General features: G+C 35.2%; 2 protein-coding genes across 2 annotated transcripts; one reads left to right on the forward strand and one right to left on the reverse strand.

Moving 5' to 3' along the window:
* Positions 1–162: 162 nt before the first annotated feature.
* LOC100371825 (endothelial differentiation-related factor 1-like) lies at positions 163–6,318 on the reverse strand. Its single transcript, XM_002735394.4, has 6 exons — positions 6,108–6,318; positions 5,439–5,490; positions 4,847–4,924; positions 1,695–1,777; positions 1,215–1,308; positions 163–628 (listed from the first exon to the last, which is right to left on the reverse strand). The coding sequence occupies exons 1-6, from the start codon at positions 6,183–6,185 to the stop codon at positions 564–566; spliced, it is 450 nt and encodes a 149-aa protein (XP_002735440.3). The 5' UTR covers positions 6,186–6,318; the 3' UTR covers positions 163–563.
* Positions 6,319–14,602: 8,284 nt separating this feature from the next.
* Positions 14,603–26,384, forward strand: LOC144361296 (uncharacterized). Its single transcript, XM_085492568.1, has 10 exons — positions 14,603–14,785; positions 20,410–20,919; positions 21,068–21,127; positions 21,596–21,705; positions 22,248–22,535; positions 22,992–23,099; positions 24,711–24,746; positions 24,862–24,915; positions 25,491–25,577; positions 25,895–26,384. Exons 1-10 carry the CDS (start codon positions 14,689–14,691, stop codon positions 26,030–26,032), a joined length of 1,488 nt encoding a protein of 495 aa, XP_085348694.1. The 5' UTR covers positions 14,603–14,688; the 3' UTR covers positions 26,033–26,384.
* Positions 26,385–26,584: the final 200 nt, after the last annotated feature.

Below are 26,584 nucleotides of genomic sequence, written 5' to 3' on the forward strand. Positions count from 1 at the left end.
TATTCCGATGGCTGTATAAGTATTTAAAAGACCTCTGTACAACATAGGACATCTGCAGCAATCCTGGATCCAATAAATTACAGCATACCATGGGGCTCCATGAGTGATTAATATTGTGGGTGGTTGCCAGTTAACATTAAATGAGGAAAAATCCCATAAAACTTCAAAAAAAAGAGGTAATTTTTTATTTCATCCGGGAAAAAAAGTATTAAGACCTGACGAGGCAAGTTTCAACCCACTTCTGTCATTCCTGGTACCCCAAACTATTTCATCTACTTACAAATCCTTTTTAATATTTGATTTATTCTTTTACTGTTTTATCTGATGACAAAAATTATGCGAAAGATAAAAAATAAAATATTTCATAATCCGGTACTACTGCACCGATCACTCTAACTACTATTATCAGCTAATTATAAGTTTGGTGTCCAATCTATCATGACTGCAAATGTAAATTCAAAATAGATAGAGAAATTGGCGGTAAGAAATCCCCAGACAATTGTTAACTCCTCTATGTGAGTTGTATCTGATGCTGGACAATACTAATCCACATTAGCATGATGTTATTTTTTCTTCTTTGGTCCGGGTTGTAATGGTTGCCCCTTGTCTTTGCCACGAAGTTTAATACCTGTTAGAATAAATGAAAAGTATGTCACTCAAAATCTCTGTGCCACTGGAATTGATTCTGTACAGATAAACGAAAATATCTCAAATCTTGTCAAATCTGGATACATGCAGGATGGATGGATGCATTGAGGAGAATCAATAATTTTGTAGCACTTTTGTTCACACAAGGACTGAGAAACGGAAGCGATTACTGTATCGGTATGTAAAAAAACAGTACATACTACACATAATGTATTCATTTATCTTGATTTTCATGGTTACTATTTCTGGTTCTCTCTCAAGAAAGTCATGTGTGTCAGTTGCATGACATTTATTCCTCACGCAGATTAAACACACTGACAGAAAACCAATTACTTTTTCAAGTCTCAGTGAAATGTTGGATGTGAGGATAGAAACCAAAACCTCTGTGGCTGGGCAGACACACTAACTACTGCACCACATCCAATTTTCTTACAGCTTAAGAGCTCAGCATAATTTAGCAAAGATACAACTGATTAGTGATTGAACATTCATCCAAAAAGCCTGTAGTGTTGATATTTAAAGGTGATTGGCATTGAGACTGCTGTGTTCATTGGCCCTATACTCACCCAATGCTCTCTCTAGTTTCGCCAAGACTTGATTATTAGGAATGGCTCTTCCACATTCATAATCCTGAATCACCTGCGGTTTTTCATTGACCTTCTGAATAATGAAAAAAAACAAAAAAAAACATTTTATCTTCAAAATGCTTTCAAAAAAACTACATTTTCACACTTGGGTAAGAAAAAACAATAAAGGGTCACTGAACACGTTTCTATAGAAATGTGTCCATATCTTATCTCCATATAGCATTATATTTCATTTTGACAAATTTTCAATGCAAACTAGTCACCAAAGTAGGGCCTAAAAGTTGTGATGGAAATCTTAAAATCATTGTTACCATAGAAACATGCTTGACCCCCTTCTTTCAGACAGCATATTACTTGTCACATAGGGCTTCTCTCATTGTCTCACCTCACCTCAAATGTTCTAAAAAACTGAGTCTGGGTCAAGACTGTAAGTTAACTTGAAACATGAAAATTATTTACCGTAGCAAGCTCTTTTTGTGTCATTTCTTTGTTTTGACGTCCTTTCTGAACCAACCGGCCTACATCCAAACTGATACGCTCATCTGAGAAATATACAAAGTAGCAATAATTAATGTCATTCCAAAAAGTTTGTACTTATCTAGCTACAAGATTGGTAATTTGCATACCAGGGTTCTCCACAGTTTGAAAAATAAACAGACGCACCAAGGGGGAAGAAGAAGTGGGCGTGGCACTTGACCTTTGACATGACATTTTGTAATGTGAATCATTGGCATGGATGTTGAAAGAATGGCAACCAAAAAAATATTGTACAAGTACATAATATACATGTATATACATTTATTAATTCACAATAGTTTCCATGAGGTAAACGTCACCAAATACAATCAGAATTTTAGCTCTGTTATTCATCACGACTGTATCAGTTGTTTACCAATAATGATCAAGTCCAGAAAAAAGCAAACAAGTTTTGTTAATTTGTTTTATTTAAATAATGCATACATGCATTATTTAATTTTAAATTAGTCACAAAAATTGTGATTATATTTATTGGACGAAGCAATATAAAATTTATGTTGTTGCATAATTTATTAAAAAACTTGCTTGAATGTACGTCATCAATACAAAAAAGCAAAGTGATCAAACAAAAATAAATCTATGCACGCGAAGATTTTCGATCTGCAGTTAACAGTTTCTATCAAAAATATTAGCATTTTGTATAAAAAAATACATACTTAAAAATAATTTTAATCTGAATCTAAGTTTGTTGACGTCTGCTACATTGAAAACAGCTATGACCCCGAAACAATTCGTTTGACTGTGTGCACCCTGATACTATGTACATGTAACGATGCATTTGATTGGATAAAGCCATGTATTGACGCGAAATACAACTAATCAGAATAACTGTCCCAAAAAAGAACACAAGTAAATTTATTTCCTCCACTTATGTTTGTTGAAAGCATGGTAATTTTACCGGGGTTTTTAAATCTTGATTTAAAGAAAATTCAACTATATATGGTAAACATTTTTTAAGCAAGCATTCGTGTGGACTTCTTCAGCAATGTCTGTGATGGAATGTCGACTGCGCTGGTCTTTGTTGTGCTCGTCAGTGATGTTGTTGCTGCTACAGGTCACGACGTGAACTTGGTTTTAACAATGGACCTCATGTTTTAACAAATGGTTATATCAATATCGATTTTATATATTTGACGTTCTTGACACTAAAAATATGGGTATGGTAATACACTTTGCTAGGCCACATGATAATTTTTAATCGTTTTAAAAAACTTGAAACTTTTTGTTCGGGCGTGTTATCACCTCGCCGTGACCGGCTATGATAACAAGCTGGAATTTTTTACAGTTACATATTAAAACAATGTACCACTTTCCCTTAGCATGACGGATCATCTTCGAAAGACAATGAGTCGTGGTTTGTTTTGTTAACAATTCTTTGCTGGGACCAGGGCGCACAGGAAATATTACAGGGCGCTGACAATTTAAACAGGGCACCAATTTCAGATAACGGGGCATTGCATCCTGTTAAAATTCCTCATGGAGAACCCTGCATATCATCAACACTTTCATCACTATTGCCAATTTTTATTGCTTTCCCCAAATAGTCAAATTCTGCTTTATATAACTATCACTCAAATCTATCATTGGTTAGTTGAATGAACAATCAATCCCAGGAAATTTACAAAAAAACTTTGAAGACTATTATTTGTTCACAAATGTTGGCAATGATCTCCAAACGTTTTTTTATCAGTGTTCTCCCCAGGCCTCTGAAGCGACACGGTACCGTGACGCTTGGACACTCGGTCGTGATGCTTGCCCTTTGTCCGTGACGCTTGGTCACTCAGCCGTGATGCTTATATTTTTGTTTACAAGTGTCAGTCTCGTCTTGCACGTATTTAAAACAATAACATGTATTGATCGATTTAGGTAATCCCGCTTTTGTTAGCCATACAAAGACAGTGATAAAAACGGAAGTCTGCAATATGTTGCGAAGTCTTTCAAAGGTGCAGAGCCTCCAAATCAAAAAAAAAATAACTAGAATAGCAATAATTTGCCCATTGCACGCAACGGCAACAATGTGACAAAACAAGTCACGGCGTACGTCGGGAAGATCAACCCCGATTTGCTGCACTCTGATTTGTTATCACTCAATCGCTGGTGACATTATTTACTCCAAAATTAAAAAAAGAAATTAAGTCGCATTGGAAAGAAAAGTATGAATAATTCAACAGCAGACGAGACGGGATGAGACAAAACAAACTCTGACCTCTGGAAATACCCCATTCATAGGGTACCTTAATAAAAAATAATTGTTTTAATAAACAATTTGTGTATTTCACACCAAAAAGTCAGATACCGATGATCGCAATAGCAGCGGTGAATACCCGTCCAACGCAATGCCGTCAGCTGACAATGTTACCGTGATCGTAGCGTTGTACTCACAAGGTATATTGCAATGAAAAATCGCCGAACTGCCATTGTAGAATTTTTTTTTAATTATTGATTTATTAATTTCAACATATTTCGATATCTTGCCGACTTTATATATTTAACCAAAAAATGTTTTCCCCGACGTTTATATGAACCGACAGTGACATGGGCACTAAAACTTATACACAATGATGAACCAGTTACATCCATGGATAACAGTATATTCACTGACTGGCTATAACACAAGTTTTTTTTTCCTTTTTATGATGTTCCATTTCAAACTTTATTTGACTTGATACAAAAACAAAAAATACAATGCAGTAAAATGATATAAAATTTATCAGATATAAAAATATCTTGTCTTTAATTAATTGTAGATTGACAATATTTGTTGGGAAAAACTGATTATGCAAATAAAAATTATGCACATTAGATGCATTGTTATGCAAATTGGCCGTGATGCTTGACATGAAGTCTGGGGAGAACACTGTTTTATGATCTACCACAAATGATAATTATATGCAAATTAGACTGTATAATTAGCTTTTTAATTTGTGGTGGACACACCAATAAATAGTTTATGCTTGCAATTATTTCTGTATGTAAATCTTCCAGATTGAAGACACTGTTCCATTCTCTGCTACAAAATAAATGTAGTAGCATTGAAAAAAGAAACCACGGCCATTAAAGATAGATGAACTTACGATGAAGCTCCTCAGTTTCCCTGTCCAGTTTGGCTGTATCCTTGGATGACGAATGTTGCTTATTAGTGGCAGCAGTGACTGAAAACCAAATATAATAGTACCATAAAATATGCATTAGAAACCGCATCCCTAATAAAAGCCATGCCCATACTTTAGAACAATTGAGAACCCCAAATTCACCATTTCTCATATGTGTGCATGTAGATGGTCTATAGGAAAGAAGTTGCTTCCCCTTTGCAGCATTTTAATAGAAGCCACAGATTCTAATACGGATTTTGCAGTTGTACCTAATATGCAGAACCAATTGTTTAAATTTTGGAGTCTGGAGTGGGTCAGCCAATGTTAGTTTCAAATTATTGAAAGTTAATGACAATCCCTGTATGAGATTATACATATGACACATGTACAAATCTGAATCACACAAGCAATAAATTCCAGGGCATGCCATTTGATGGAAGTGATCATTCCCCTTGCCCATCACTCTCACAAAATGAAGCTTGCCTAACCACTTACGTTACTGTGTTCAGGAGAGAGTCATTTTTTACTCGCCCCCTATTTTTAAAAAGACAAGGCCTGGAAATCAGACACTTACATTTCTTTGATGTTTCTATATCCTGTCCCCTTCTCTGGGCAGCATTAATGGCCTGTAATACATGGTATAGATTACATAAAATCAATGTACAATATACCAACAAAGCAATGAATTTTGTTTTATTTATAAATTTGTAGAAACATCTCAATTTAATATTTCTTCATCAAATGTTTTTGGTAATATTTATTTATAATTAGTATTCCATGAGTCAGTTATTAGTACCGATTCATGTGTCGACACTTACCATATATTTTGTAAACACAAATCTAACATATTGTAAGATCCCAATAAAGTTTATATTTTCAGCTAAAATTCAATATCCCTTACACTACCGTTTGCCCGTCCACCGTTTGGTTGAGTTGAGAAAATAAGAAATCATGAATATGAACACAGACCATTTTTATGATGCAATACACAAAAAGTAAACAACTGATATCCCACTCAAATAAGGGTGGTGTTGATTGGATATTTCAGATCCATGCCCATAATTTCACAAATACATCGTGTTCTGGATTTTAATTTAAAAACGGTAGCGTTTAAACATTACAAGTTTAATCTGTGATCACAAATAGGTGCTATTTGCAGCTTTAATTTATAAAACGTGCTTAGAATCGTCGAATACTCAATGTTTAACTAGTTTCATTCGACGACGAAAAAAAACGTGTTTACCTGCTTTGACTTGGCCTGACTGGCAGTTGGTGCTTTTTTCCTCAGATACGTTACCGATTCCCAGTCTGCTTCAGCCATTTTTCTTTTCTGTCTGTGTTAAAATTTTACTGTCAGAGGATGTGAGTTGTATAACCCAGAATTGCGCCTTATTTGTGCAATTACTAAGAAAAGATTCCAATTACGATCTAGTAATGGCGTTTACGTACGTGTGGTGAAACACGCTGTTTGTTTTCTTTTCCTTTTCTCCACGTTAGAATTTCCTAAGGCACGCCACCAGCGATCGAAAATGTAAAGGCACTGGCCTTTCACTTTGGTAGGGGTGTGCGGCCGGGAAATAAAACCCCAGACCCCATCATAGACCATTTTCACTTAAAAACCATACCCCATTATAGACCAAATAGTGATTTTGTATATCCCATCAGAGACCAAATTGTCATTTAATTGATTCAGTTATAGCAGAGGTACATTACTTGGGGTTTGCAACTCGCATAGTACTGTATGGTGACATCATGTCAAGATCCCATTCAAGTCTCTTCTCGTAGATAGCGAGACTGAGGCTACGACCTTCTGACATGACACATATCAATGTTCAAGGTTTGTAATGAAAAAATAAAACTTTTCTTGTCGCAATCATAGTGAAAAATGTAATACATCGAAAATGTACAGAAAATATAGTTCTCGTAATCCGTCATACCGTGGGCAGCTATTTTGATCCACCTGGACTTCCCAGTATCCTAGTTACCTCGGGCATGCGCATTCGCATTTTTCTGAGTTGGAACGCTTATGCGAGAGCGAGATTGTGACGGGATCTTGGTATCATGTCACCGTAGTTACAAACCCCAAGTAATGTACCTCTGGTTATAGGTTGAATTTTCTCATCATCCAATCTGATTAAAATCTGATGTAGTGTACGGGCTTTAGTTATTTTGGCTATAAACTTATTTTAATTTTATGTTTTATTACTTTTGTTATTAATGTCTTTTTATTTTATTATTTTACTTTGATTTTGATTTTGTGATTTTTTTAAAATTCCGCCCTACATACTACATGTTACTTACGCGAGATTTGAACGGGACTTACGTAGGCGTCGGATCAGATGTATGTAGGGCGGAATTACAAAAAATCAAAATCAAAGTAAAATAATAAAACAAAAAGGAATTAATAACAAAAGTAATAAAAAATAAAATTAAAATAAATTTATAGCCAAAATAATTAAAGCCCGTACACTACATCAGATTTTAATCAGATTGCTCATCATCCAGACTCATCAATCTGAATGAATGATCAATCCAAGGGAAATAAGAACAAATAGAGTGCACTTACTTTTTAACACACAGCATTTTAATAGTATTTGATTCACAAAAAAGTTGTTTGACAAAGATCAGAGACTGAAAGGAGGACCAGGAAATGATCAGTAAACTCAAGGTCAACAACTATTTAGTGGACATTCATAGTATATTTTTTTTTGTTTACTGATTATGTTTATTATTATGGCCCAACATCAAGTAGTACACTGCACAAAGCTTTAATGTACCACTGTCATAATGCCATGCTAGAATCATATCTACAGCTTTGATAATTTGATAAACTAAATTTAATGCCCATATAGCATACCAGGTATCATGAACAGAATTGAAATATTTTAAAAATAGTATTTTATTTTTCAGTAATTTTGATATCAGACAAGTCACCAGCATGGTATTCATCAAATCAAAAAAATTGGGATATTATAGCAGCCAATTTAGTTTGCTGCACATAGAAGTCAGCATGGCTGTATGATAGTGTCATTAAAGCACAATGTTTAGCCAACAGCAGATGATCAGTATTAGACTTTCTCACAAACAATATTTTCAGAATTTAACATTTCCATTTGCTTATATGTCTAAAATACAGTAGTAGATATGCTAATATTATAAATTTATAATATTATAAATACACATCAAATATCTTTAAAGCATGAAGTAAAAGATAGAAGGAAGGAAGTGAAAAACAATTACACTGGAGTAAAGCAAGTTTTTATGCAGACAGGTCAAGTGACCAGTCAGTTCCTTTGCTAGTCTGAGCAGAGTTACATATAAACGGCAAGAAAAATAATCTATAAAATGGCCTAGAACTAAGCAAAGTAAATACAATTAAATAATAATAATTACAATAATAATAATAATATAATAATAATATATTATTATTATTACAAGTCACTTCGCGATGAGCGTCTTTTGCGGTCAGTAATATTTACGAACATTTTTGTTCACTATTGACGATCCGCTCCGCTAGGATTGCCCTTAAAATCAATTTTGTGTGTCTGTGTGTGTGATTTTCAGTGTTTTCACGTATTAATTTTCTGTGATTGTTTTGGCTTGGCCTATTTTCCTCGAACTTGGCAAGCAGGTCACACCGTTGCCATAGTAACAGCCAAAAAACTGGATAGCTTTGTGCCAAATATATCTCCTACAAATTTAGGATAAATAAATTTTGTGTGTCTGTATGTGTGATTTCCAGTGTTTTCACGTATTAATTCTTCTGTGAACTTGTCCATGGAGGCTGCAAATTAATAAATATTGTATTCACTGACATTTATTTTGTATTTACATTTGCAATGAGTTTCCACAGTATCTTTTTCTTACTGCTGTGGCTACAGTGACTGTGAAGTGTTTTTGTTTTGTCGATTGTTGTCAGTTGTTTGTTTTGTGTTCTTGGGATTTTGTAAAAAAATCAACAACGGTTAAATAGGTATGTTATTTCCATTTTGCAGTATATCATAGACAATACTTGTATACTTTGTTATCCAGCATAAATATCAGATTGTTCGGAAGAATGATATTGTAAATTTCGTTCATTAATGTTGTAAGATGACGCTTTCCACGGGCCTTCAGAGTCCCATGTTAACTATGTCCCGGTCCCTTTACTCACTTGTTGTCAGTGTCTGAGTGGTAAATACAAAATACGACCAAGTAAACGTCAGAATATATAAAAACAGAAACCTAAAAATCAGTTGCTCATGCCAAGAGAGCCGCAAAACCAAAACAATCTGTTGCCGTCCACAGCAGCGATATGATTTTACACATCGAAATTGAGAATCGCATGTGTAGACATCATGTTGGAAATAGACACTTAATACATCTATCCCGGCCAGCAATCGAATCATCAATCTTCGTGAGTGATGTAACTGGCATTTCCATCTATTTGCTTATATTCCCACTATCCTAAAACGCTCAAGTGAATGTTGTCAAATTCGCAAGTGTGCGTATTTTCGTACAGTGGCGTAAATATTGCTACAATCAAAGACGCGCTGAGCAGAAAGTCCATTCCGGGTTAGTACCATTGTCAACAGGACTATTTATGTAGGAGACGTTACAATAAGGAACTATTAAAATTGTTCGATTTTCATATCAAAATCCTTTATTGGAACAAAGCATGTTCTATATTCACCAAAAAACAAAGTTGTTATATTTCTAGACACACAACGGACTCGAAACAATAGAAACCATCCGATCCGAGCGACCTGCGTTCTTGAAAATCGAGTCTTATCGCCCTTGCGTTTCCGAGCAAAAAAAAACATTGAGGCCAAAAACGACCAATTTTCGCCCAATCTTCTATGAATTTTTCATAATTTCGCTAATTCAGTCCAGCGGTTAGATAGGGTATTTATTAGAGACGCCCGGAGAACCAAAATTTGGGACGTGAATCACTCCGGCGACTAAAAATCGGCGAAAATGTTCAAGGGAGCGAGGGACTGCATTTCAAAAACATATTTTATATATAAGGTATATAATTATTATAAGACAAAAAAACATGTACTACTATATAGTAACAAAAAATAGGTATACTAGTAATAAAAAACAATATAAGTAAAAAAGAGTTAATCATAATAACACTTATCATGTCTTATTTCCATACATAGTTTGTGAATTATTATTATACGAATTTCTTTTCATTCCCAATATTTGTTTTTCTCTACTGCTTCAAATAAGTCATTCATTTGTGTCTAGTATCTGGAACCGGTTATTATGAAATGATATTCATTTTCAATATCGTTATTGGAACACAAATTGCAAATTTTCTTTTTCACTTCACCACTATGTCAGCTGTTCTTTGATTCGAGACAATGGTTCCCCCCTGGGGTTCTCCAATCTGAATTTTGTTGGAATTGCCGCCCATTTTATTGACATAATGTATAACCATCCGAAAACAGTCACGGAAAAGCGCCAAAATTGGCTCTATACCCTCGGTCTATACATCATTATTTGCGATTGAAAAAATCAATAACAATTTTCCTCGGGTAGTTTTCATCCAAACTTTATACCAGACGAATATCCTTTCCCCCGATCCAGGCCCCCAAAAGAAATTACAAATCCGATGGGTCATGTCAAACACCACAGCAATAAAAATGAATATACAATACGCAATTCAAGTAAACATTTGTAAAATTACGTTTAAACTTGTCAATAATTTCTGAGATTCTCTCACTTGATCCAAGAACTCGCTGTAAAAATATGTCTACACCGTCAATTCCCGCCATGTTGATGACTTCACTACGCACGCGCTGATTTCGTACACACTGAACACATTGCATTGTGGGGCTCATTAACGGGATAAATGATGGCCTAAAGTTGCAAACTTCTGCGCCCGGTTAAGACGATCCGCTACGTGAAAATATGCCAATAAAAGACCAATAAAAATACTAAAACTCTAGTAAATACATGGAAAGTGGAAAAACATACCCCATTCTAGACCAGGCGAACTGATATTGGACCAAAAGGCAAGCAAATCTATACCCCCATTCTAGACCCAAACAGCAAAAAATTAAGACCCCAAAGGGCGGCACGTCCCTATAATACGATTTGCATTAAGTGCCCCCCCGGGAGTATTTCGCTCATAAAAAAACAGTTAACAAACATGTGTCCCAAGCATGGAGCTACATGATCCTCGCTAGCTGTTTAGAGGTTATAGAACTTTCTGGCAGCTCAACATCCAACATGTATGAAAACGAGTACCTCCACATTCACAGACCTTGACACAGAGCTACGGTGTTCATGCTTTTTTGATGGACACAGTATACGCGACGTAAACCAGCTCCTAACATATTGTTAAACTGTCCGCCTGGGTAGATAATGTGTTGTATCACATTTGTACATAGTTGTGGGTACCTTAAAATTATTTTGTTTCTCTCAATTATCTTTAAAATGAAGTTGGTATAGTATATTTTAGAAGTATATTTTGGACAGTAGACGCAATATTGTTCTTGTCGTACTGGTCCAAGTCACGTGGTATACTCGCCTCTGGGGTAGTTATTTCTACGGTAAGCAGCAGAGATAAACGTGTTAAAAATTGATGTACGATTCAGTTATTTTCTACTACGAATGTTACTATAATAACTTACATATCATCTAAAAGCTTAGATATAGTATAGAACTGGTAGTACGTTTACCGTAGCGTCAGTACCAGTACTACCTTATGTCATTTCTCTGTCATATGTTCGAACCTTCCGACATTTAGTGTGATTCGTAATATATCTGATTCATCTTCCAACAGCGTAAATTCGCCTTGGTGTTCATTACTCACACTCCCACTCATTGCGTAACGGTTGTTCAATTCCACAAATTGTATTCAGAAATCTTGCAACGGACGCAGTTTACAGGAATTAATTCGCACTACAATATAGAGTCACTACCATTGCAGTATCAGTTCAATTCCGCCAGAGGAGTTTGAACATTTAGTAAGATTTTTTTTACCAAGTTTGAATCAGAAATACGCCCAATACACGGTCATATTTAAGATGAATCGACATTTCCGACGTTGTGTTTTGGCGTCAAACTTGGCCAACCGATGTTTTTTAAGGGCGGTAGTCGTCACCCTACGCATGCGCGAGATATATGGGTCTCATAAATACAAAAATGGCGACTTTGGCTGTTAGGCAGATCAACTAGTACAAACGGAGACGTTACTAATAATTATTAATAATTATCTTTATTGCGTTCCTAACCCTATTACTTAGGATTTTGAATAATGCAATACAGATGTGAAGAAACACAAACAAACAAAACAAATAAAGTGAGAATAAAATACACACAAGAAAATAAAAAGAAACTGCCAGTGACAAGCAAATAAATTTGTTGGTGAATATTTGGTTTACTAATGCATGTACTTGACCTTATCTTGAGATTGCTGACTATATTGTTTTCAGTTTTTCTTCTCTTGTTTTGAAACAGTTCTCTATGTATTTTGCTATTTTTATTATTGTTTTCTCATCTTTATTATTCAAAACATATTTCAGTTTTTTCTTTATTTTTTTGTTAAATGTGGGGATGGTAACAGCTGCGCCGATTTCGCTGAAACTTGGCAAGCAGGTCACACCTTCATTCTCGTAAGTAGTTAAAATCGGACATAGTTCATTCTACTCATGAGTGTGGGTACAAAGTTACTATTTTTTTTTTTTAATATCTTTTTTTTTGATTGCCGAGAAATTTGACCCCAAATTTGGGGTAACGTTTTTTTTTAACTCTTCTGTGATTTTTTTGGCTTGGCCGATCATACCGTCACTAATCAAAAAAAAAGATTCCTGGCCCACTACTGTCATGGCAATAACCCAATGTATTGCCTTCTACTAAGTCTGGTAGCAGCGGTGTTCAACTGATCATGCTTTTTATTTTGGCTAAGTTGAGCACAGACAGGAGCTCACCGGCGTCGACATTGTTACACTGCATCAACGTAATCCCAACGCAACTTTGAACTTTAAATGAAATGTAAAGGCTGTGTTCGATCACAGAATCTAGAAAATACAATCGCAAAACGGTCAGAAATAATAATTATATCAGCAGAATACGTGATAGTAATAAGATGAAATGACTTCTAAAGACTGAATGTTTTGCGAACTTCGTATACAGAGCCCGGTTTTAGTTATAAACTGATGTTCATGTCCTACCAAGAAAACAGCCGAAAACATGTTTGTTTTTTGAGCGAAGCAGATCGCCAACCAGCCTACCGGCTTGTTTAGTTACTACCCGTGTTTGAAAACCAGGTTCTGGGTTTATATAACATCAGTTAATTTCATTCATATTCATCATAATCACATACATAGGCAGTAATAATTTAATTTCTCGTACTTCTAATCTCACTCAAAAATAATGCTTCATTGCAGAGCTTATGCAAAACAAATAATCAGAGTTCGTCTCGTGTCTTTAGTCATGAGTAGGACTATAATTTTATATAGATCACTTGATTTCATTGAGGGATACCTGACAAAGTATTGGTATACTAAAGACTGAAAACAACGACACACAGGCACTCAATTGATCTACCTGGAACTCGATTTCGGTCTCATTGGATTTTGGGTTATCGTGACGTACTTTTGAATATAGAACCCACCCGCGGATGCGGATGTGGGGACTCTCCTCCTGTCTGCAATGTTATTTTGATAATGCAGCGAGTAGGTACTCCAAAGTACATTGACATGATCGAGCGAGCTAAGATTGCTAGTTATTTTCTTCATCGGAACGAGTTGACTCACAAATATACTTGCGAGCAGGTTCGTATAATCAATTAATTCGACATTAGGGCGAGGGGGCTCTCGAAATGGTGGATTGTAATTTGGTGTTTGGTACATCGTTAATACGGTCTCTTCGACAATTACTAGTATTTGATTTTAGATATTGAGATAAAATAACCAATTTAACAACACTCGCTGTGAATTTGGCGCACATAAAACCACTGTGATTGTAAGTTAACTCGAACATAGATTTCACTGCATTAGTTTTGGGAAACGCTATTTGTATATTTGCCTCGTTCTGATGCAACACCGCTCGAGACGGCGGCTGGTGCATAAGTGGTCAGTTCGGATCGGGTTTTCACATTTGTCCGATTTTATGTTTGATAAAATGAACCTCGGCAAGTTATTTCAGATCTAACTCTATGTCCCGGAATGAGAGCTCTTTTGTCATATACTTACAGCCCCGAAATAAAAAAATAACTGAGAACGATACGTTGTATTATTTTTTGTAGGGGTGATGTTTTCATTTGTCTGTGGTTGGAGTTATATTTGTACTATTTGTAAACGCATACATATTACAGAGGAAGATACTAATGCGTTCTAAGGAATATTACTCAACTTTTTGTTGCAGTAATCTCGGGAAACGTACCTATCTGTCAGTTGATGTAGAATATGGAATTAATTCAAGAAATTTACGTTTTTTGTTTAAAACACACAGCATGTGTTTATTCCGTCACCGCCCTGATCGAAATTTCTTGCTCAAATACAGTGTGATATCTAACATATACGGCCAACTAGTTAATTTTGCCATTGATAACCTTACAACTCAATGAATATATGAATTTCAAATGAAGTTGTAAATTTGGCAAGGGCTATACCATTAAATGTGGGGAGGCAGCTTATGGATACACACTCAAAGATTGCTGCTTCTTTACATGAACGTTGCGGGCGCACTCATATGTCATTGCAAGGTTGTTTCCGCTTTGAAATGTAAAGCGTTACCGAGAAAAGTTTCGTCAAATGTCTAAACATCGACTAGTGTGTTAAGTTAAGCCTCTTGCCCTAATAATTAGTGTCTTAACAGGTCAGTGAGTCATGAGTGACCAGCAGCAAGCGCTTGGGAGAATTGCAGTCATACCAGAGTCGGAACTAGTGGGGGAAAACGCCTTGGAACAGACTTTTGAAATCAACGGTGAGTGAGTACGGTGGTTTCCAGTATACATACTGCTACAGTATGACTTTCCTAGACCTGTAGAAATAATATTCGTTTTTATGCCAATGCGCATTACTGAAACGTATTCCTGATTGGCCAGAAACATGTCCGATTTAAGTTTCTTTGAAGAAATATGTTTAAGATATGTGCAAAACCAGTCTGCAACACTTAAGCTATTTATTTATATATATTTGAAATAGGACTGAAATATTTCTTAAGAAAATCCATGCTTTAAAATAGTTCCGAACTAATTTGTTAAACGCAGGAATGTTTCATGTTTCTTGAAAAAACGTCCCGGATAAATTTTCTAGCCTTGCTTTCCAAGCAATTATATTCAAACCACAGATATTAATATGAACGTTTCTTCGACCAGTTTCTTTCATGTCTCAAACAATATGTGTACCCACTCATCAGCAAAAGAGATTGAAGTCTCACAAAATCTCACGAGATTTCATGATATTTGTGGTCGGCCTTGTTGATTTGTTTAGGTATACTTGGTGTTGCAGTATCCATTGCAATGTAGTTCAGAATTCGTAAATCGTAAATTGTTGTTTAGTGGTGGCTGTCTAGGATAGACTTTGAAATTTCCAGATAATGTTCTGTGAGCTTAGTGGGCACAGCGTTTATACTTGTATTGAAAATAAGCTGACATGTTTGTTAAGAAAAAAGTAAATGCAATATATCCACTATTTTTTAAAAACAATTGTTGGCAAGTATTTTTCCGCAATATTTTGTTTTGTGTATTTTGAGTAAATTTAGATTGTTAGACTTAAAGTGTAACTGAATTGGGACAATTGACTTTCTTTGTGTGCAAAATTTATTTATAAACAACATTATGAAAAAAAAAAACAAGTGAAAAATGTACATAAATTAAATAAACGATCAATAATAATGTTCTGGATAAGGAAACGCCCACGTCCAATTTCTTGGCCGACTCAGAACGAGGCTTTAGCTAGAGAACCTAATTAGCATGCAAGGGTGATTTGTGACGTCACGGGGGGAACTTGTCATCGTTTCACAATGGCCGCTATACGCATGCAGTGCTCGGAAAGCGACACGGAATCTATCTTATCATCGTCTGACGAGAGTTATGAGATCGAGGAATATGATGACAACGAGAGATGTCACGATTTTGTTTTACAGTGCCAGGGACAAAGTGGCCCATACAGGTTTGAACCTGCGAGACAATACGCGATGTGGGTGATCGTGTACCTCCCCAAAATGACCATGACGATTCGTGCACCCGGTTAAGGCACAGGCACAGAGTTTGAACATCGTGACCGAAAATCTTAACGTTGTTATTTTTATTAAACTCCACCTGAACAATTTATCAATAATGTTAAAAAATCTGCACTCTAAAATGTAAATTTGTGTGCGTCCGGTAGGACGCGAATACCTACAACTGTAAGATCGAAACAAATGAAATTGTACTGATAAATGATTCGGGCGTAAATGATACGTACTGATAAATGATTCGGGCACAGCAGATAACGTTATGAGGAGAAGGTCCATTCCAATATTTCCTGGTGTTCTTGACGGCTTTGGTCCACTGATGCCGTAAATTCGAATTATTGTTTCCCCCCCCCCCCCCAAGGAGAAGACAAGCCGAAGGACCATAAAAGCATAATATTACACGTCTTTGTGTATTTGTCAATTTTGCATATATTTTGTATATATATGTTCGTATATATCTAGAAAAATCTCGTCTTTCGTTAATAATTTAATTTGTTTGTAAGGTCCACCGACCGTGTCCCAATAATTTGTTTGGAATATCGATTCCCGTTGGTTTCTCCAAACGGTCCCGACGTCCGCCATTCAACACAATCAGCATTTATTTATAGCAATTCACCTGGATCATGTTCCGTAATTTGCTGTAAAACCAAATAATGAAACAAGTACTATTTATTATATATTTTTTTACCTCTCGAAACTACAACAGTGCGTAGAGTTATTGCAGTGGAATAATCGCCTTGAAATCGATGGAACTTCAACTATCCATTTCTCACCTTGAAATAAAAAAAATCGAAGAGCATCGGGGGATATATTATTAACCAGTCTTGCCAATCGCTAGCTTTATTTTATTCGAATCCATACAATTCATGAGTTTTTCGACATTTGTTGGCAACTTCCGCGCTAAAAATGGATGAAAATGTGGGTGTGGTTCTCTCGCAAAGTTCTGTCGATAATACGGACAAATATGGTTCTGTGACCCAGGTCGTGCCCCGATCAGGTGACTCTCGTCCAATCAATGATGTTGTAACAAAGCATATTTGATGCAAATTGAAGGGTCGTCGTACCATCCAATCTCCGGCGTCGATTCACTAAGTTTTTTTGCGCTGTGACAGGCTTCACAATTATTCACTGAAAAAAACATCGGCATATTTTGACCATGGAGCTCCATGTTTTGACAAACGGATGGGATTTGACCTCAGTTCAAAAAAAGGAAAAAAACAGGGCTGAGATACAAATCAGTTTTGTGAGTCGGGAAATAAGATAAACCAGACTAGGCTGGGGTCGACGATTTTCAGTATCGAAGGACTTCCGTGTGAATCATAATTTTCAAATTGTTCATCGGTTGGTCACCAAATACGTCCATGCTGATCGTGACTTAATTTTGAAAATTGGATGTCAAATTTTATCAAAGACCGACGCCATCACAACCATCCAATCATAGGTGGGAATGTACGCACTTGTTTTGGAACTTTGTATCAAGATGACTGGCGACAACGCCGACGCACCAGGCAGCGTACGTGGGTTTTGCATGTATTAATAGTCCGGGCATGGGATCGGTTCTCTTACCAGCAAATAAAATGAGTGAAAAAAGGTAATTTTATAACAAGAACAGTTTCATTTCGTATATAGCAAATTTTGTTGTATCCGAACGACGATTGCATCGTGTGATTTAAATTTATCACAATTTTCCTTGCAGCCAATACGACACTCGTCACCTTGCCGATTGTAATTTACTTCACTAAAATAATTCAACAAGATATCTTTTTAGTAAAATGTCATTTTACTCTTGATTATTTTATTTTATTATTTTATTCCCCTTACCGCCTTGAATTTCAAATCGATTATATATCGAACTTCTTTACATGTGTTTTCCTTTACTGTGTGCAAATAATGAGGTCATACTCATGTCACAATACTTTGAAGCTGATGCCATGTTGATGTCATGAGACTGCGAACCTGAAGCCACGATGATGCCACAAAATAAGAGAGGCGAACACAGCTTCAATTTTCAATGACGCGAAGCTGATGCCACAATGATGCGATGCTGGGGCGACAATGAAGCCATGCGTAGGCGACAATGATGCCACAAAGGCCAAAGCTTTCGCGAGAACTGTACTGTATGCTGGTTTACTAAACGCTTGCGTATGGAAAATGGTTAACAATCTTGTCTGCTAGCAATCTCCTGCTTTATGGTCCCGTTGGTGGCGCCATTTCGGCAACACTCGTAATGCCGAAAAAACTCGAAGGTGACGGGAGAGGGGGGCGTGGCCCGGTTTTGGAATATCATTGGCTGTTTACCCAATTTATATACCATTTTCACTTGATTTTTTTTTCATAATGTTGTTTATAAATATTTTTTGCACACAAAAAAGTCAATTGGCCCAATTCAGTTACACTTTAAAATACACCACGAATAATTGTTGGTATGCGTTAGTTCTTGGGTATTTCAGTTTGGTCGTCCTGTACTTCGTTTAGTAATTCGGACTTCCCAGATTGCGTAAAAACGGATAGTTTAGCAACTTTGACACGGAAAATGCCTGGGCTTAATCATTTGCCGAGGGACGGCCGCTTAGGCAATAAAAATACTTTAAGGTCTTCACTTTTTCATAGGTTTCACTGTTTTCATAAAAACGGTTTTCACCCTTGATTATTATGACTCCCTCTAAAGTGAGTAACTTAAATACTAGTACATAACGAATGCATGTTCCTCTTGAGCCTGTAATAAAATTGAATTGATGTTCCTTATTAAAATTCGCAAAGGTTTGTGGCGTTTTGGGCCTCACTGATCACTGCGTTTCCCGGAATCTTGCCAATACCGATTGTGTCACAATTACTGTAGCTATCGCCAAGGTAAATAGTCTGACACCCCCATGATTATAATCACCGATTTTTTGTCGACGAGGTGATTCACGTCAAACATTTTGGTTCTCCGGGCGCCCCTAAATAAAAACATCCTATCTAACCGCTGGGACGATTGGGTGAAAATTGCCTGTTTTTTGGCCTCAACCATTTAGCACTCAGAAACACAAGACAAAGAGCGATAAGACTTGATCTTCAAGGACTCCGGTCGTTTGGATCGAACGATTTCTTTTGTTGTAGATTTGTATGCCTAGAAACATAGCAACGTTGTTATTTTGGTGAATATATAGAACATGTTCTGCTCAAATAAAGGATTTAGATATGCCTATCGAACAATTCCTTACTGGAACATCTCCTGTATAAATAGTCCTCTACTCTCCGAAATTTGACAATGACACTCGCCCAAAATGGACTTCCTGTTCAACGCGTCCTTGATTGTAATAATGTACTGGAAAAGTACAAAGTGTAGTCAAGTCAGTAAGCAAAACATACTATAGAGCCTATGGTATACATGAAGATGTAACTACAAAATAAATGTCCGCAAATAAATTAAAAACAACAACCTGCAGCCAGGTTATATAATGGATTCTATAATTAATATATCAGGTATTTTTTAAAATGTACCTGTATATATTAAAATATGCACACCATTAAAATAATAAAAACCTCAAATTCAACCATATTACACACACACAAAGTAAGCAACATTATCGAGTGATTTTGGATTAGTTAAACATTTGCCAACATGTTGTGACATTATATCTAATTGGTGATGAGAATTGCCGAGCCAGTTTATAAAATTGTGAACAAATAAGATCATTACTTATAGTATGTCACTAAGCAGTATGACAAGAATGTGTGATGTAAATCCAATTTATAGGCATAAATGGCTTAGATTTAGTGACACCACCTGGGTTTCACATGAGCCAATCATAATGTGATCTTGCTAGCAGCTGTATCACGTAGGCAACTCAGTAGATCATAAACATCTTTTGTTATTCAAATAAAAGGACACTCGGTAGATTACAATTGTACTTCCAAAGTTGTAAAACCCTTTGTTATGTAGATCACAAGCACACCTGGTAGATTCCAACTGTCCTTCCAGAGTTGAAAACAAGTATGACCTGTCAATCGCCTTTGTGACAGATATCACACGGCAATGCAATGCACACCGTTTCTTCCAATGACTCCATGCACACTTCTATTTGCAGGGTAATATGACAAAAACATGGAATAAAGAATGCTGACAGTGAACATGGGGATTAATAAATTAATTGGAGGACCTACATATTCATTTTATGAACAATTCCGTAAACACTTTAGTGTATCTGGTTTTATTTTTGTCAAGTACATTTGTGCGTTAGCGTTTATTTTGGGCCAGACATAGGCAGATTTTGTCACCGTATTTCATGTTTAACAGCTATTAAATATTCGGATTTTTTCGTCCCAAACTCTACCTGGTATGTATGGACAAGATCAATGTTGTAATTATTTTATTATTTTATACAAAGGAAGTGGGAAGGATGGCAATGAAGATAGCTGTCGAGTTGACATAGATGCATCTGAGGAAACTATTGTCCCATCAACGTCAACACAAAATGTACCAATGGTTCCGTTTGGAAGAAAAGTTGCTGCAAGCACATTCTTTTCTTATAGCAGTAAGGACAGGGAATGGGTGGAGGAAACTGTGGAAAAGCTGGAAAGAGAGCATGGTATAACGTGTATGTTTGATGACAGAGATTTCATCCCCGGAAAGCCAATACTTGAAAACATTCTGACATGCACCAAAAAATGCGAAAAGATTGTATTAGTGCTATCCCCAAACTTCCTTGACAGTGGCTGGTGTGGATACGAAGCTCAGATAGCAATTACGGAACATCTTACAAAAGAACGGAAAATAGTGATCCCTGTGTTATTAAAAGAGTGCATCATTCCTGATTTTATATCACATTTAACTTACCTTGATATCAAAGATCCAAATTATTGGGAAAAGCTGCTAGAAATTCTGACTTCCGAGGTTGGTAAGTACTTACAATTGCAGACGTTGTGTCACAATAGTTCATCAATTCAGCCATGTGGCCTATACCTATACATTGTTTTTAGTATGACATGATTTGAAACAATTATAACCATTGTTCACGAACTGTTCAAAATTGTAATTTTTTTCAGACCAGACAAATATTTCCAGTGAATTGACATCTTATGGAAGATTTTCATTCAGCGAAAAAGGTGATTGTAATTTATTAACACATGAAGAGACAGAGTGTAGTCATATATGAACAAAATAATATTCAACCGTTTTAGAATTGTCATATCATATGATGGTGTTAGGTGTTTGATACCAATAATCTAACGTTATTTGTTTAAAATATCATATCATTCGGAATGCTTACAGTGAATCAGCATGCATCATCTGATAGTATAACTAAACCTAATGTCACGTGTCTGTTAATTTGGGACACTGATATTCTTGCCAGTGGTATATGGAATATTGACATTGTGAGGTGAAACTGTGTAGTAATCACTTGTGAAAATGATTTTATGAAATACGTCTTGTTATTGTAGTTTTAATGTGTACTTACACCACACCAAAGTACAAATTACGCAAACAAATATTCCATGTCTATGTGTGCCGGAAAATGGCACTATAAATAACACAAAAATAACTTCACTAAAATCCTTTATATTTTTTTTCAGACAATTTCAATGGAAAAATTATTTTCTATCAGGAACAATGTGACAATTTCTTTTCTGGTGGTTTTGATTTTGATGATATACACACAAAGCTGGTAGCACGAGGAATAAAGGTATTGTTTGTAAATATAATTTTAATTATATAATTTGAATAGAAAATATAATATTTTATTTATATAAAATATAATTTTATTTCACTTTCTAATGCATTAACTTTGAAAAACTGTAATATTTTCATTGTATAGAACTGAAGAAACCACGCAACATTTACTTAAATAGTTGTGGACAAATTGGTGAATATAATTAATTTGGCAGATAACTAAATACTGTGCTCCAGAATTTGCTGTAGTTGATGTATCTTTGGAGGTAACATAGTCACATGAAACTATGACAACATTAGTAACAGTAAAATAAGTTTAAGATAGATATTTACAGTAACGGGTTTAACTAATAGTAACATTTGGAAATACGAAAACAATCCTACTTCAAATTTTATCGTGACAAAATTTTCAAAATGAAACATCGGAAATGGTAAACATAATTTGCAATCTTTCAGGAAATATATACTTTAGTGATGTAAAGTGAATAAAATTCTGATAGTTAAAAATCATATTTGAAATTTAATATTTGTATAATCTTATGTTTTTGTTCGCAGATCAGTCGCTCTACAATTGAAAACGTAAAGACAGCTTTGCAAGGCAGTGGATACCTTGGATGCATTCGATGTCATTCATGCGTTCAAGGCTCTATATGCTGTTTTCTATTTGCACTGCTACCAGTGCTAGTGATAATTGTACTTTTATTCGTCGCCTTTATCTACATAGTTGTAAATTTTCACCGATTGATTGGATTCCACCAAAAGTATTGTGTGGCATTATTCATGATCATTATATTAATAGTAATTGCTCTTATCCTGACCATAGTAATAGGATGGATTATGCAGGTAGGTATATATATATATATATATATATATATATATATATATATATATGTGCCGTTTAATGCAGTTCACAATGTATATTACAAAAGGCCTATCATATTTCAAAATTATTAAATACACCAGAAGAAGAGACTACATAATTATATATATTAAATTAGTACGTGAATTAGTACTTGGCTGGTCTGGGAAATTGGGATGGGTATGTAGCCAATAAATAAATGAGTATAAGCTCATTCATGAAAACAAATTACTGCAAGAATTTTGATCACCTCGATGGTATAATCCGCCATTTTGAATGACCACCGGACTTGCCAAAGTGCTCCAATCTGCACAAGACCGTGTACAATATATCTATATCAGTTTCTAGAATTGCTATAATGTTGTTACCAATAAGTAAATCACTATTTCGAACCCACGCAAACATTTTTGTTCGCAACTCTAAATTATGTTTTTTTGCAGACAAAGACAATAACTACGTCGGCTGAAAGAGCTGCCAATTCTATTCTTATAAGAGATAATGTAATTATGGCTATTGTCAAGGCGGATATATGTACTGGACGTCAAGTTGTATCCTTTACCAATAAATAAATAAAGATTGTGTCACGCTTAAATGTGAAAAATGATTGAGTGACGAAATGGAGTAGTTTCTAGTAGTCACTATCACCCATTCTCCAATTTAAGATTTGTTTACATACATGGGTACATATTTACATCTTACCATTGTTGTGACGACACACATTGACTTTTTATATAGTTATATATACAATAACTTTATATATAGTTGCGTTATGTTTGGATTAAGGAGTTATATAAAGAAAAGTAGAGAGGGTCGTCACTTTGTAGGTTTGTATCGTCATGTGGAAGGTATAAAGTAAAATGGAAGTTGTCACAAGGTTGATTTACACACACACACACAATAGCAAATACACACACACCACACAAGATTTGTTATAGTGAATGAATAATGTCAGCTGTGATAAATATCCAATCACACTCAAACATAATATATATAATAATTTGAAATATGTAGGTCATGATTGCATAACATGATTATAATATCAAAATGAATACAAGACTTATGATTACCATTGCAAAGTTTTTTGAAGAATTTAATTATTCACAAAAGTATTACATCCTATATATTTTCAAAACCCCTCAACCTGCAACAAGTAATCACTAGTTGCACCGTAATTATATTATAACTGATATGTTTACATACAAGCGATACCTAGTTGCAGCGTATAATTTTATTTCTAGTCGTGTTGTATCAGATTAAACTAATTTCAGTGGAGCAGTCAACATGTATTCAATACTCAGTGACATTCCTAGTCTGATCACAAATTTCTGGCAACAGTAAGAAGTTTTCTATAACGAGGATCTAAGATTTTGTCCTAATGGCAATATATTTTACAGATTATCGGCAAAATGTTTCTTTTTCAGACCTATGGTGGGTTATTCCGCTGTTGGAATCGTTTTATCAACGCTGTGACTTCTTTCATTTAACTTTACACCCACCAATATATTTAATATTTTATCGAATTTAAGTCAAATGTGCGTATATTAGGGTTAATAAAGGGGGAACTTATGGTATATTCACCCCTTTACTAACCCTAAGCTTCGCAAACATTTCTATGTTAAGTCACAAGATATATGATATTATTTCTACTTTTATTTAATGAAACTTGAATTAAAACACAATTCTTTGTTGAATTGCTTTGTAATTGAATTGAAATTCCAGAACAATTTCTGAGCAGTTACAATTCTGCCTCAATTTCATTTAACTGTAAAACAACGAGGTACTAGATTATTTAAAAATAAGACACTGATAATGAGTCCTATAATGGTCAGTGTGGGAAATTCATTTTTCGTGAGTGTCTAATCAAACACTAGAATGTGTGTTCTAAAGCAGCTAAACAGCGGTAATAGGTATTATGCTGACTTAAGTGGGTTATGCACTATTCATTTGCAACTCCGACCAACCGAGGCTGGTACACAACAATATGAATTCCATGCATCCCAGGTACATTCCAGTGGCCTAGAAGGTATGTTTGGATCTGTCCGGGAAAATGACTTGACCATGTTTACCGCAAAACCAGACACTGTTACATTCCGTAAGGTGGTATAATTAAAAATAAGTCCCTGGCCTGAGAAGGTTTTCTTTAACATTTACGTCTACAGCTAACATTTGTGTATTTCAACGCCAATGAATGTCTTGTAAGTGTATACATAGTACTACTGACGTCCTTTGTCTTTATAATATAACATCTATCTGTGATTAAACTGTTTAAATTTACATATATGTATGTATGACTACTTTTTTTCAATTTAGAAAAAGGTAGAACGTTATATCATGGACAGACAACAACTTAGTACAGCGAACAGTGTGAGTAACAAAGTATCTTTGTATTCAAAATAGTTGATCGTAATCATTAGTACATAAGTCTTAGAATAGTCACTCTACTGACAGAGTTAATGCTGTGATTTGTGGGACAATTATACTTATGTATGTAGCGATCACACCAGACATTTATTTATAAAAATCAATTGTAAACACCATGGCAAATTAGAAGCTATGACAATAGCGTTGTAGCTGATTGAATTACTGCAATACTTCGTTGGGTACTCATGTTAACTATTATTGAGATAGTTAGATCATAGAACCATTGTTTTGTCACAAGGTTATTTGTCACTTTGTTCATTCTCCATTTGTTTGTTTGTTTGTTAATTTATGTTATTCCGATTAAGTATTGTTAACATCACCACTGATACCCGTGTTTGTGTCTGCATGAGTTACACTAGTGGAGTATAATAACCCCTAGCAAAAATAATTTATTGTGGTCTAGTTTTGAGTTGCCTTCTTGAGTACATATTTGTACTAATTTGTTGATCTTTGATTATTTTTTTTAATCAGTATTTGCTGAGACTGTTAAACCTATTATATACTTTTTCTATTCACAGCATTCCCGTGAATCAGGTGACGTGGAACCATTACTTTCAAGTGAAATGAATATGACAGTTCGGAACGATGTCACAGATGAAGTAAAGGTGAATATATATAAATATAATGCATTGTCTGCTAATAATCATGGGCAGTGTCTAAAGTAGTGTCACAAAATTCAATAGCTCAACAGTTTTCGTTTGTCTCAGCACGATAGAGATCTTAAGATAGACGACATCTTAGTAGGGATGATTGGTTGAATTAAACAGCATGTTTAATTCTCTACTCCAAATAAATATGTGAAATATTCACGTATCTATATAAATTGAATACAAGTTTATATAATAGTAAGTGTAATGGTTTAACTGATTCCATTTCGTTATACATGTTTCATACATTCTATTTTCTCTCTTTATTGTGCTAGGCTTTGGCGAAAAAAGTGATAGTCGTATGTGCAAGCAACTATGCCAGAAGTGTAGCTTATGACGAACTTCCAAATGCCCTCACGGGACAGCGACATTCACACAAAGGCAAATGTCTTTGCCAGCTTGCTATAATTTGAATGTTACTGACTGCTGGCTACGAGGTCGGTTACCCATAGCTAATATCCAAATTTAGAAACAAACTGTAATTGTAGTTTTTATAGTCATTATGTGTAATACATTTATACTCTTTAACGTTTGATCATAGTGACGATATCTTGTGAATTGAATATGATCCCACCAAGAACAGTGACCAGTATGTTGTTTTAGGATTGATATCGTTTACGTTTTTAAAATATCCAGTTTTTGCAACTTTTAAATTTCACACAACGTTTGTCATTTTAAGTTTACATTTATGTGGTATCAAGAAATTAATTTTTTTATTGCGATTTTGTGTACTAAGGTGAACATTGAATAAATATTCAATAGTTATATGTGTGCTATGATTAAGCGTTATCAGTGTAACATGAGTAAAGTTTCTCAGTGATACTGATAGGACGTCTATGTACTGGCACCAATGACACAATGACACAATGACACACCGAAGCACAAATAACACATATATATTTACAAATACGTACAAAATACTGATACTGACCCAGTATAAAATTGCTGTCAGTTTGCGAATACAA

This window comes from Saccoglossus kowalevskii, chromosome 17 (assembly GCF_978046115.1).
Source record: "Saccoglossus kowalevskii chromosome 17, keSacKowa6.1, whole genome shotgun sequence".
NCBI lineage: Eukaryota > Metazoa > Hemichordata > Enteropneusta > Harrimaniidae > Saccoglossus > Saccoglossus kowalevskii.